Source organism: Ursus americanus, chromosome 15 (assembly GCF_024610735.1).
Source record: "Ursus americanus isolate L20-20 chromosome 15, mUrsAme1.1.p, whole genome shotgun sequence".
Lineage (NCBI taxonomy): Eukaryota > Metazoa > Chordata > Mammalia > Carnivora > Ursidae > Ursus > Ursus americanus.
Genome location: NC_142141.1, coordinates 8,991,604 through 9,005,351, shown reverse-complemented (window position 1 = coordinate 9,005,351; position 13,748 = coordinate 8,991,604). Strand labels below are relative to the sequence as shown.

At 52.9% G+C, this 13,748-nt stretch overlaps 1 protein-coding gene across 1 annotated transcript in view; it reads right to left on the bottom strand.

Moving 5' to 3' along the window:
- SLIT3 (slit guidance ligand 3) overlaps positions 1-13,748 on the bottom strand; it is a 585,386-nt gene that overhangs the window by 29,002 nt on the left and 542,636 nt on the right. The window contains exons 24-27 of the mRNA XM_045792074.2: positions 12,723-12,794; positions 10,861-11,024; positions 8,330-8,454; positions 2,176-2,273 (exon numbers count right to left, since the gene is read on the bottom strand). Of these exons, the coding sequence (XP_045648030.1) occupies positions 2,176-2,273; positions 8,330-8,454; positions 10,861-11,024; positions 12,723-12,794 (459 nt within the window). The remainder of the gene's footprint in view (positions 1-2,175; positions 2,274-8,329; positions 8,455-10,860; positions 11,025-12,722; positions 12,795-13,748) is intronic.

The following is a 13,748-nucleotide window of genomic DNA, read 5'->3' as shown; positions in this document are numbered from 1 at the left end:
TGGCGGGTCAGGGGACGGGTTGCTCATGCAATGCACAGAATGGGGTAAGGAGACGAAAGTCTCCTCTGCCCTCACTGGAAACCTCGGCAGGGGGTTGTCAAGGAGACTCCAAGAGCACCCAGTTAGCTGTGGGACGTCGGACAGGTCAGATCTCCTGTCATGGTCTCCTGCCCCCAGCCTTTGCTCTTTCTGTGAGCAGATAATGCATCAAGATGGGAGAAGCATCTGATGAAGAGGCGGGTGATACTTCTAGAATTCTGACACGCAAGAGGTGTTATGGGTTGAACTGCATCCCCTCAAAAAGATAGCTTAACCCCCAGCACCTCAGAACGTGACCTTATTTGGAAATAGGGTCATTGCAGATATAACTTAAAATGCAGTTACCTGGGGGAGGGTGGGCCCCTGGTCCAACATGACTGTCGTCCTTGTAAGAACATGGCCACGTGGAGACAGAGACACAGGGTGAATGCCATGTGATGATGAAGACAGAGACCACAGTGAAGCAGCTGCAAGCCAAGGCCCAAAATGGCCGCCACCACTAGAAGCTAGGACGGGCCAAGGAAGGATCCTTGCCCTTCCCCTATAGGCTTCAGGGCAAGCATGGCCCTGCTGACACCTCGAGTTTGAACTTCTGGCTTCTAGAAATGTGAGAGAATACCTTCCTGTTGTTCCAGGCTACCCCTGTGTGGCACTTCGTTACGGCAGCCCTAGCAAACGGACACAGGACAGAAAAAGGGAGCAGACCTTCCCTGACAGGTGTCCCTCACTGTGCCAACCTATCAGGTGCTCGCCTAGTGAGGGAGAGTGTCGCTGCTCCTTGGGAGGTCCACACAGACTGTGCTATCCCCAGTATGTGGGCCTTGTTGCCGTAATCCTCCACCCCATTTCCCTAATCCCGTAGGTCTGGGCCCTTTTCCTTGAAAATGAAATTCTAAGAATATTTCCAGTTTATTTGAATCCCCTCAGCAACTGAGGGTGGAAACAGGATCCTTCTGCTCACCTGAAGCTCCAGAGTCGGAGACAGACCCTCAGAACGCTGGGGGGTGGGGGTGTGGGGGGGTGGGCAATGCAGAGGCAACAAGAGAGGGGACAGACAGTTGCCTGCAGGGGGCACTCTTCCCTCTTGCAGACCTCCATTCCTTGGCTGGGTGGGCAGAGCCGGGCTCTTACCCTGGAGGTATGTTTCCTGGCTGGGGCCACATGGCCACCTCCGTGAGATTTCTGTGTGGTTTCTCCTCGCCCCTGCTCCCAGCGAGAAGGTCGGAGTGGGTGGTTTGGCTGACTTCAGGCAGGAAAACAAACCTTGCCTTGAATTTCACTTTTTAAGAGCCAGAGTTTGATGGGGCTGGCTTGGCAGGTGGACACAGGGGCAGGCTGGGTTCCCTGGGGAGGAGAACTGGGAGCCCAGAGCCTGATTTCTTTCGCAGACCGCACAGCAGCCCCTGGCCAGAGTGCCTTCCATACTGGTTTGCAATCTGAGCTCTAACACATCCACGCACAGCTTGGCACTGGGCGCCGCTTCCTCTCCTGCCTGACCCGCTCACTCACCAGGGGTGCTAAAGGAACCACTTCCCACCAGTCTGCTTTTGCCAGGAAAGAGGTCGGGTGGGAAGACCCAGGAATGAGTGTCAGGATATGTGGCCTAGAGCAAATCCAGCTCTGCGCCTCAGTTTCCTCATCTGTTAAATGGGGCTAGCGCCCACCTGTAAAAGGTAGCGTCACTGTGAGGGTTGAAGTGAGATACTACACGACTAGCGCGTGCCTGGCAGACAGTGAACACATAGCCTATGTCACCTGCTATTACTGGGTTTTATCACACAGAGGACGGTGGGATTGCCCCGCTTTTGGCTGAGTCATCATGCCATCCTGCTCTGACTTCTGCCAGCAGCTGTCGCCTCCCTTGGTGTCCTCCTGGCTCTGGAGACAGACTCCCTGGATTCCCTGTGCCAACGCTTACTAACCATGTTACCGCGGGCCAAGGGCCACTCCGGTCTGTGCCCTGACCTTCTTATTTGCATCACAGTAGCCCCCTTGCGACCATCTGCATCATGGGCTCAGCACAGTGTGCGCACACAGTAGGGCCGCAGGGAGCAGCTATGCTGCTTCAGCCTGCCCCAGGGGTCTGCCCAGAAAGCCCTCTGAGGGAGGGAGGAAAGGCCCGCGGTGAGTGGTTACCTGAACCCATCCTTGTGGTTCTCGCTCAGGTGGCAGGTGCCTCCGTGCTGACAGGGGTTCTGGATGCAGGTGTTGATGGGCACGGTGCAGTCTTTGCCCTGAGGAGCAGAAGGGCGAGAAGCGCCGGGTTAGGGAGGCCTCAATGGCTGCCTGGACCAGGACTCCCCTTGGAGCTCCCAGCATCCTCCGGGATGAGGCCGGGCAGATGGCCACAAGCAGGCCCTGGGACCAGTCTGCTGTGTGGCTCCGAGGAAGCCAAAGGGGTCCCTCGGAGGGAGTGAGAACTCAGGAATTGGACCCCGGCTTCACTGCTTCCCAGAATTCACATCCTTTTCTCCAAACTTCGAACTGCAGGGCAAGAGCATGGGCTTGGAATACAGGAAAACCTGGTTTCACAGTCCAGCTTCATCTCTTTCTGGTTGCCTGACCATGACCTTGTGTAAGCCTTTAACCACTCCCAGCAGACCTCAGGGAGCTGTTGTGAGAATTCAACGCGGCCTTTCATATAAGGAAGTACCTGAGGTCGGTAACACACCTAGCACACAGTAGGCACTCTATACGTGCTAGCTGATGACCGTATTTGTAGCCGTACGGAGGCTTCCGTGTAATCCACAACTTGAGTAGGACAGACTAGGGCTGAAGTGTGGCCAGCAGACCTTGCCCCCATAAAGTGACAGCCCCCCAGAGATCCATCTTTGATCGGTCTGGAAGTGGGCCCGGGCGTTGCTATTTAAAGTTCTGACTCTAATGCCAGGCCAGACGGAGCACCTCTGCGACAGACAGCTGTGGGTGGGGTGGCGTCCCTCTGGAGCAGGCCCCTTGGAAGGGGGCCTTTGAGCTGCAGCGGAGCCAGCTGTGCGGCGGGTGGGGAGGGGCACATCAGGCAGAAGGCCAGTGAGGGTGAGGGCATTGCGGAGGGAGGCCAAGGCAGAGACCGTGGCCGTTAAGACCCCGCGTCCTAGGGAGCGGCCCGGTACTTGGCCGTCGGGCTGTGGCTTCTCCTCTGGGACTGGCGCCCGGGCGCTGCATCTCAGTCCTGACCAGCAGGCCCTCGGAGGACCTGCGGGGTCGGGGAGGCACCCGCTGCATTCGTTTCTGGGCTGTGGGCTGGGTGTGGGCACAGGGCCAGGCGGGGGTGATCGCGGGAGCCCTCCCACCGCCACACCACCTGCTCGCCATCTGCCTGAGCAAATCCTCTCCCGCCTCTGCTGCTGCCAGCGCCCGGGACGGAGCGGGGCCGGGCTCCCTGGCTCCGAGGTCACTGCCGAATGGGCCTACGACCCTCCTTCTGCCTCAAACCCTGAAGCCACGGCGCCGTCTCCGGCAGCCGGGAGGCACGGCCACGTGTGTCTGGCCCTCACGGCTCTCACCCCTAAGGGCTGGTCGGGGGTTTCTCGAGGGGGAGAAGGAGAATGCAGTTTGGGGTGGGATCTGGGCTTATCCTAAACCAGAGCAACACAGGATCGCTTTCAGAGAGCCATTGTGTGCAATGGAAACTGCAATCCTCATTCTCAATTTACTAAGCACATTTTCCATTCCAGGCCTCACACTAAGGGTTTTATATTCACGATCACATATAATGTTCACAACAACCCTGTGAGATTGGTATGATTGTTATTACTGCCATTTTCAGATGGCGAAGGCAGACTTGGAAAGCGGGCTAATATGTCCAAGACTGCACAGCAGTAAGCGGAAGAGGCAGCAGCTGACGCCAGACACATGCAGGCCAAAGCCGGCGCCGGGGACCGCTCTGCTGGGCCGCGCACCCTGCCCTCGCAGAGCCCGGCTCCAGACTTAGCCCGTCCGGGCGCACACTCCGCTCTGCCTGCCGTGTGCCTCGAGGGGATTGCTGGTTCTCCCTGAGCCTTGTTTTCGTTATCTGTAAAATGGGGACAATAACACCTCCCCTACGGAATGAATGATTAAAATCACATGTGTAAAAGCACCTGGCATGTAACGGTAGCACCGTAAGGAGCTCTTCAGATGGGGATGACGTCAGGGGTCTGAGGCAGGGCTGGAGGGGGTGAGCCAAAGACTCTTTCAGGCTTTGGTCGGTACTGAGTTGTTCAGGAGTGAGAGTGTGTGTATGTGTGTGAGTGTGCGTTAGACGGATGAGCCGTGAAGAGCCGGACAAGAGAACCTTGATCAGGTCAAGGCGGGGGCCTTCCCAGCCCCTGCCTGGGCTACGCTCTCTGCTCTGGGGAACTCTCAAGTATCAGGGACTCCAGGTGGGATCTCCCCTTGGGGGTGGGGTGGGGGCGACGTGGGGTTGGTGATGTCTCCTCTAGTTCCTTACGCTGAGCTCAGAAATCCAGGAGGCAGACCCCAGCTCTTGACGATGTGCTAATTGGGCCTGGAGGTGGGGATTTCTGTCACTTCCGTGTCCTTGAGAAGTAATCACCGTTGTCAATGCCTGGCTAATTAGCTCAATTCAACTCTCTTCAGCCTCACTTTGCTCGAATCTACTAGATTTATGATGCTCCTTGGTCTCTCACCTCTGTGTGTGTGTGTGAGAGAGGGAGAGAGAGAGAGAGAGGACAGACACCATGGCTGGGGCTTCTGGCTTCTTTTGAAGGAGTCTGGGAGCAGCTGTCCCCATTGGGAACCTCTTTCTGAGATGGGCCAGGAGGGCTGCTCCAGGACCCTGCTACTCAAAGTATGGTCCTTGGGCTAGTAGCACCGGCATTCCCTGAGATCTTGTTAAAAACACAGAAACTTGGGCCAGATCTAATGGGTCAGAACCTGCATTTAATAAGCTCTCCAGCGGCTTCCCGTGCACATGACAGTGTGAGGAGCGCTGTGTTGGGGACACTGAACGAGGCACATGGCTAAACGGCTGAAACAAAATGAACCCAAACACACATCCTATTTCCCCCAGGGTTGGAATAGCTGTAAAATAGTTCTGTGAAGTGTCTACTGAATCCTGGCTCTGAGGCAGGCAAGTGCGTGCAGGACCCTGTGAGTCCTCGCAGGAGCTCTCCGGTGAGTGTGTGTCTCCCAAGAGCAGGTCGGGGGGACGTGAGGCTCGGTGGGGACCAGTTACTCATGGAGTGCTGAGCGGATAGACTCTCCTGCGAGGGAGAGGTGGGCTCTGGGTTTAGCTCACGTGCTTCCCAGGCGAGCAAGCTTGCGTAAGTTATCTGATCCTTCTGGAGCTCAGTTTCTACAACTACCAAAAGAGGGTAACAGAACCTATTTCAGAGGACAAGAGGGCATGAAGTCAGGTGATGTGCTTAAGTTGCTTCACGAAGGCCTGGCATTCTAGAAGATCAGTAGCTGTTGTTAAACAACACGCAGTGGGGGCCATGCTTTTTTGGGTAATAGTGCGGCTTCCCAAGGTCACTCACATAGTCAGTGGAAAAATTGAGATAACGGGAAATAACTAGATAAATGTGAGAACACTGAGCATGGTTTTGTGGGTGTCTGCTGATTGTTGTCAACTTAGCCACTCACCCAGAACCATGACCTCAGTCACTCTGCTTGGGTGGGCTCCGACCCCAGAAGAAGGGAAAGCAGGGGGAACAAGCACAGGGCCGGGGGTGGGATGCAACCCATGGTTAAGGGGCACCTTTGGTTCAACCTGCTGCATTTTGAGGTTGAGGAACCTGAGGTGAGGAGGAGAGTAGAAGCTGTTTTAGGTCACACCGTCAGGTAGGGACAAGCTCTGGGGGTCCTGTTCCTTCCACCAGCACACCCTGCTCTTTCCTGTTCTGGAGACTCCGACAGGTCCCAAATGGCCAGGGACTCATGGTGCTTGCCAGTGGGCCATGAATGCAATGGTCAAAAGCATGGGTTCTGAACGAGTTGGTTCTGAGCTCTGAATCCCAACTGTCTCACCGACTATCCCAGTTTCCTACACTGGAAAATGAGGGTCATTTTAGGACCTGCTTAAAGGGGTATGCAAGATAATGGATGCACCTTGTTTAGTATGCTGTCGGTATGCAGTAGGCACTCGATAAATGCTGGCTGCTCATATTCTTGTTGTCATAGTCATCACCATCATCACCATCACGTACCGTCCCACCCCATCCTCCTCCTCCATGTACCCCAGCCTGTGTGAGCCCAGCAGCTTCCTAAAGGTCAAAATCTCTGCTCAAATTCTTCCACAAGACATTCAGAATCTTATGAGCAGAGTCCAAACAAGTGGAATTCTCCCATAAGAGCACGGTGGTGCACTCTTTGCTCGGACACTGATGGCCAGGCCAGCTTCACAAGTGTAGCAGGAAATGTGGCAGGAAGCAGCCGGGGGCCTCAAACCCAGCTCCGGTACTTTCAGACTCAGGCTGATCTGACAGAGAAGGGAGCGAGACTCAGCATGTGAAGTGGTTTCCTCATCTTTCAGAGGGGGATGATACCGCCCGTCAAAGGCGATTATAAAACTTAGAGGAGGGAGTAAAGGCAAACGTCCAGCCGAGTGCCGGGCACACGGTCAGTGCATAAAAAGGTAACTACACGGGTATGGAACCGGGGATGGCATACATGTACATGTCGCCTTTCTAGGAGAGCAACGGATGGTCTCTGACAATTCGGTGTCACGGGCTGAGAACCCCGGTGAGACCAGCAAGTAAGGGTGAAGTAATGGGCAGCAACGAGCCGGCTTCCCGGGTGCCTACTGAACGACTCTCCTAGGGGCACTGCCCCTGTTGTCGTACCTGTGATTCTCATAGCACACCTGGGGGATGGAGCCTGGCTTGTGGGTGGAAGGCTGAGGTGAGACCACTGGCCATCACCACACAGCAAAGCTCGAGTCCACACTTGCCCTCGGCGTAATTCCACAGCCTGTTGTCTCCACTGAATTAACACGAGAGGGTGTGAGGACCTAGGCCCGACTATGTCGTCTTCATTTCTCTACTTTGCCTGCAATGTCTGTGCGCGTGCACCCAGAGGACCTGTGGGTCTGGGGCAGTTGCTTGCGTCAGGGCTGGCTGGCTGGCTGGCTGCAAAGGGAGTCCTCTGGCTCTCCTGTGCCAGGCCTACAGGTGGCGCTCTGACACTGTCTGCCGGAGGCACAGCGGGCTCGGAAAAGCCACCAGGGAGCCCTGCTCCCCAGGGTCAGTCTGCCCCTCAAGCTGGTCCCTACACATACAAACGCCCCTGGGGACAGGAGACCTGGCGATGCCAGCTCCCTCCCACTCTGCCGCATGCTAGGCATGGGCTGGGGTGGTCTTGGAACTCCTGGTTTGCCTGCCCCTTTGGATGGGTGCCCTGGGGAGGTGGGAAGTTGGTCCCACCTGGGGAGGGAGGTTCTGGGGAGGAGGGTTCAGCCACAGCTTTACTGACCCCAGTGAGGCAGAGCTCAGTTATCCAGGGGAAAAAGCGGGGATTTTGGAATCTTACAGCGCTAGGTCCTATCCCAACCCTACTGCTTACGAGCTTTGGGACACTGAGTCAAGCGCTTTCACCAGTCCGAGGCAGTTTCCACATCTATAGATGGCAAGTGATGAGCCTTCCTCACAGGGCGTGTTTAGAAAGCAAAGGAGGATAAAATGCCAAGCCCACTGCTGGCCATGTAGTCCATACTCTACAGATGTTAGTAGGGAGGCAGAATCACATGTTCTAGATGCTGGTGGATGAGAAGAAAGGAGGAAAAATTGTTCTGGAATTAGCCTGGATTTCTGGGAAGAGCACTCAGGAGAACTGGGATCTCCATCCCCTTATGGGCTGACCCGAGCCTGTCAACAGTGTGTTGGCTTGGGAGCCCCCAGGCCTTTCAATCTGCCATCCCTGTATCCTTCTGGAACTGGAGCCGGAGCCAGCGCTTCCAGCACTGGCCATCCCGAGGGGGAGTTGGGGAGGTGGAGGGGCGGGTCTGGAAATCCCCTTGGAGGGAAGCCAGGATAGTGAGTTCCACAGACGCCTCTGCTTGCAAGCATCTGAACTCTGAGACTTAACTTCCCCAGGTTTAGCAAGGAACATGCAAATACTACATTTCCTCCTTATCTCTGAGTGTCACGGTCAAGACTGTAGGGGTTCTCTGTGTTTTGCCAGAGCATAACACGACTGGGCAGCAGAATAGGAGGTTTACTGGCAAATACCACTCTGGAGTGACCTGCAAAATGGAGTTCTCCAGGCCGCCCTGGGAGAAGGGAGGGTCAGCAGGGCACAGGGCCCCTCCTTGGGCCATGGAGGGTGGGGGCGAGGCTCCCTGTCTTACCTTGTAGCCATAGGGGCAGGTGCAGCGGTACAGCTCCACGGGATCCTGGCTGCACGTCCCGTTGTTCTTGCACGGGCTGGAGACGCAGCCATTGCACTTGGCCACAATGTTGATGTCCACTGGCCCTGGACAGCAAAACCAGGATGTTGGTAGCAGGTCACGGTCACCCCTCCCTCCCGTCCCCTCCTCTCTGGCCCTATCCTCAGCCAGCTGCCAGCTCCTCCCCATCTCTACACACAGAGGGCAATTGGCCCTCCCCAGCCAGTACCATCCAGTCTAGCTAGAGACCCATTAATGCAGCCGTTGTCCAGTGAGGAAAAAATCACAGTGGGACATCATTCAGAAGCACTTCTGCAGTCAAATCAATTACTATAATTAGCCTGATCCGATTTTGGAGCTAATCTACAAACAATGTACCATAATTAGAAACCCCTTGTGTATCTTTTTATGTTCTGGGAGCTCTGGGCCCAGGCTCCATTTGGACCTCCCATTCCTCTGCCCCCAAACACTCCTCCCCATGGAATAGTTCATGCTAGGCGAAGGAGGGCATGGTGCCTGGGCCAAAGGAAGTCCTCCTTGTGGAACCCTTGAATTGGCAAGAGGAAGGAAGAAGTGATGCCAAAACACACAGCAACGAGGTCAATGATGGATGGCAAACTGTGCTCGGGCACACGCTGCCTCTATGACAGTTCTGTGTCCTGTTCTCTTCAGCTGTAAGGGCTGGAGGGGTGGCCGTCATGGTCCCTGCACCGAGCTTTGGAGATTGGGTTAAGATTGACCCCAGGGAGAGTCTGACCATTTGACGTTAGGGGAAACAGAAAGAATGGCCCCATGGAGAGTCTTGGCTAGCTGGGTCAACCCCCAGCTTCACATTGGACAAGGGACACTATCTGTCCTGGTTTGCTACAGACTGCGGGGATTCCCAGGATGCAGAACTTGCAGTGCAAAAACCAGGACAGTCCCAGCCAAACTGGGACGAACTGGTCACCTTACAGGAGAACCAGCCAAGATGCTTTTAAATATCCCCAGCACTCCCAGGCTGGACCCCACACTGATTTAATTTAAAACCTGGAGTGTGGGGCCCAGGCACCAGTAGAAAGCTGCTCAAGTGATTCCAGAATGTGCGGCTAAGATTGAGAACCGCTGGTTTAGAGTGAGCTGGGCCTCTTTAGCATCAATCAAGTCAGATGTTTTGGAAGCAGGAGGAGGAAAATGAAAAATTAGCTTAAAACCAAGGGAATGTTTTCCTGCTTTGAGCAAAACTGTGAGACACATGCAGTTTATAGGGTAATCAAAATATATGTAAATCAAATTCAAGGCTCTAAGACATGAGCAAAGGACATCAACAGACAACTATATAATACAAATGGAAAGTAAATTTTTGAAAAAAAATTTAGTTTTCCCAATAATCAAAGAAAGACAAAATAGGAGATAAAATTTTTTCAAACCTCTCTAATTAGCAATGAGATGAAATGAGATAAAATAATGCAAGAGTCTGGTGAAAAATGCACTCAAGTGATGCTATCTGGGGCCTAAAATGGCTTATAACCCTTTTTAGAAACCAGTTGGCAAGATGTGTGAAGACCTCAAAGATGATCATATACTTTGGCTCCGTAGTTTCTGTTCTCTGAATCTTCTCTAAGGATATAATTTTATTTATTTATGTTTTTAGAGGGAGGGGGGAAGAGAGAGAGAACTGGAGAGAGCGAGCGAGTGGGGGGAGGGGCAAAGGGAGAGAGAAAGAATCCCAATCAGACTCTGTGCTGAGTGCGGAGCCCCATTTCGGGGCTCGATCTCACAACCCTGAGCCGAGCCCAGGTGCCTGAACCCACTGAGCCACCCAGGCGCCCCTAAGGATATAATTTCAAATAGAGAAAGACCTATATGCACCAGTGGTAAGAAAACAATTGGAAACACCCAGTAAATACTAACAGTTCAGAACCAGGAACTGGTTAAAGAAGTTATGGCAGAATATTAAGACCTGGAAGCCTCCTAAGAGAAGTCTTGAGAAGTCACTTAATCTTGGTAAACCTCAGCTTTCTCATTTTTAAAAATAAGGGCAATACTTAAGTCTACAGAGAGTGTAGGGGAATTAAATAAATTAATACTTGGAAAGTGAGAATTAAATGAAATAACACAAAAAAAAGTGCTTAACATCATGCCCAGCACATAAGAACTCGGTAGCAGTTTGTTATCATAATGATGGAGTCGATTAAAATCTCATGTACCAAAAGCTTGCTGTAGTAAAAATGGGAAGATGCTTATGCCTTAAGAATGTTGGGTAAAGAAACGCAGGCTAAAGATTTTTCTCTATGCAAAACTACGTAGAGAAAGAAGTCGGGGAGGAACACGTAGAGAACGAGCATAGGGACTGGGAGGAGCGATGACAAAGCATCTGAGTCTCTCTGTGTGGCCCATGGAAGAGACGGCGCCATGGCTGCAGAAGTCACTCTGTTGAGATGCCCAGCTCTGACGGGCCGCTGGAGACAGAGAGCAGACCCCTGGAGGGGCAGGGGACAGTCGGCAGGTACCTTTGCACTGGAATCGGTGGGTGGGGGTGGTGAGCAGGAGTCTGTCGGCCATGGACTCGGGACTACTGCAACGGGCGATGCCAGGCTCCTTGTACCCCGCCTTCACCCACTCTGACAGCCAGCGCAGACCGCAGTCACAGTGGAGCGGATTGGTCCCCAGCGCCCTAGGGGGCAGAGTAGGAAGTCAGGGCCCGCTGCTCAGCTTGGCCCATAGGCTCCATGGAAAGACAGAATCTTCAGACGCTGGCTAGATTAGGGGGGTCTGACATGAGGACCAGTGGAGAAGCAGTTTTCACTGGGGCAAGGTCAGTGACTCCAGATAGCACTTCCAATCCCTCCAGATGTTTCCACCCCGCCTGAGGCCCTCCTACCTCTGAGGTTTTGCTCTCAGCTACCATGCTAAGATTCAATCCTCTCAACTCAACCCCAATCCTAGCCCTTCCAGGATGCTTCTGAAACTTTGCCATTGGAGGGTCCACTGAAGGACCCTTGCCCTACTGGAGGGTCCACTGAAGGATGTGCTCTGCAGAGAAGGTTCTGATACACAGCAACCTAGGGAGAAGCTTCAGACCACGGAAAGGACTCAGAACGTGCCGCCCCTCGATATGCTGCTTTGGCATATTGACGATTTTGAGCTAAAGGTACTTGAGAAATGGCAGATGCAGGAGGGGCTCTCTGAGCTCCCTCTTTCTACCTCAAAGCAAGTCATAAAGTTTCCCTTGAGAAAGATGCCATCTCTGCACCAAAAAGAGAATATTCTTATCACTAGAGACTGGGAGTCAATGCCAAGATGGACCCGTACAAACAAACCTGCTCAAATAACCCTGATCTTCCAACAGTCCCTCCACGTATTTCCTAGCCACTCCCCACAACGGACTGCCCCAGCCCAAGGCCCTTTGTCTTGTCCCATCCCCACAATTTATCATTCTTTGTATAAAAACAAACGTAGGTAAGCTTTTGGGCCCGATGGCTTCTTTGGGTCTTCATTTTCCATTTGAAGACTCCCATGTACACATAAAAATACCAAATACATTTGTATGCTTTTCTGCTGTTGCTCTGTCTTATGTCCGTCTCATTCTTAGACCAACCACAGGACCTAAGGGGGTAGAAGCTGACTACACCAGTCAGCTTAAAAATGCACAGGAGCGGGCGACGGCATGGGCTAGGTGCAGACTTCTGCACTGGGCTGTCCACACAGAAGTATAAGAACTGTTGCTTATTTAAGAAATCATATCCTTTAGCATTTTTATTTCTTGACTGTTTTATAAGGTGCATACATAATGTATCAGTATCGCAGCATACACATGCGATATGAAAATAATTAAATATGCAGAGTTGGTATACAGACTCAACAATGGGCACTGGTGGAGGTATGTAACAGCTCATATGTACAGACCTCGGTCTCCCCTGCGTAAAATGGGGAGGGAGCACCTCACGCGGAGTGGTAGCAAGTATGTGCGAGTCCAGGTGAACCTGGATTTGAACCAGGGCTCTGCTGCTTACTCGCTGTGCAGCCCTTGGACAACGTCTTTAGTTCTTCTCAATTTAAGCTTCACTGTGTATAATAAGGGGAAAAAAATGCTTTATTGCTGTAAGAAGTAAATGAGGTAATTCATCGAAAGTGCTTATCACACAGTAAGAGTTTTATGTTAGTTCTTATTAAACATTTACATTGTTTACATGACTGATGACACCTCTGAGGACACACGAGGTGCGTCGTGTGGGTACGTTTTCCTAGGACATGCTCTGTGCGTACGGAAAGAACATGTACTGGAATGGGAACAGGGACGGCGTGCTCCCTGGTACGATCGTGGTGCTCCGCCTGGACTGGATCCACACCAAGGAGAAGTGTGGCTACTTACAGATGGGAAAGAGACGTCAGGTCACTGAAGGAGCCTTCGGGAACGCTGGAAACATCGTTGCCGTGGAGGGTCCTGAAGCGGAAGCACAGGTCAGACGTTAAGCCCCCGTTACGGTTCTGAGCTCAGCATGCCCTTGGGGTCCCAGGCTGGCCCCGACGCCCCTCGGTTGTGCTCAGCGGGAGGTGCCTCCCCCTCTGCGGCAGGTGTGTGCCTGTTTCCATGCCCAGCTCTGCAGTGTGGACGTTGGGGGTAGAGTGTTTGGGAAAGAAGAGGATGGAGGTTTGAATCTGACAGGCCCAGGATGGAATGAGAAACCAGTCGCTTTTAGCTGTGGAGCACTGGGTACGTTAACTTTACTCTTCTGAGCCTCGGTTTTTGCACCTGAAACATGGGGAGAGAGATGTCTACCTAAGGAGGCACTGGAGACATACTGTGAAGAACTGTGGCCAAGACTGAGTTTTAGAGCCAGACTGCTTGCCTTCAAATCCTGACTCTGCCACTTACCAGCTGTGTGACTCTGGCCAAAGTTATTTACCTCTCTGTGCCTCCGTTTCCTATTGGAAAACGGGAATGAAAGTAAACAGATTTGTCACAGAAGGTGGTTGTGGGTGTATTAATCCATATAAAGTCTAGCATTTTCTATGTGCTAAATGACCAAACATGATTCATATTTGTGAAAGGGTCTTGAAGAATGGCTGGTACAGATCAATAAATTAGTTCTCTTCATAGTCACCTAGACAGATTTTGGGGAGATTGAGAAATGTTATGAATCCCAGCTCAGGTGATAGAGGGAGGGGGGTGCTCAGGTCCTGGAGAGATTCCGTGGAGCCGGACACTCATGCATGGGGAAGGGTTTGGTGTCAGCCCTGACGTATATGTATCTGGTGCCTGTGTGCCTCCAAGGGCATTTTCTGACAGCATGTCCAATGGGCCAGGCGACCTGCTTGGTATTAATCATACCTCTCTGCACCCTGTGCTACAGGAGCTGGGAGCTAGTCTCACTTGCCGAGTGCTGGCATACACCGC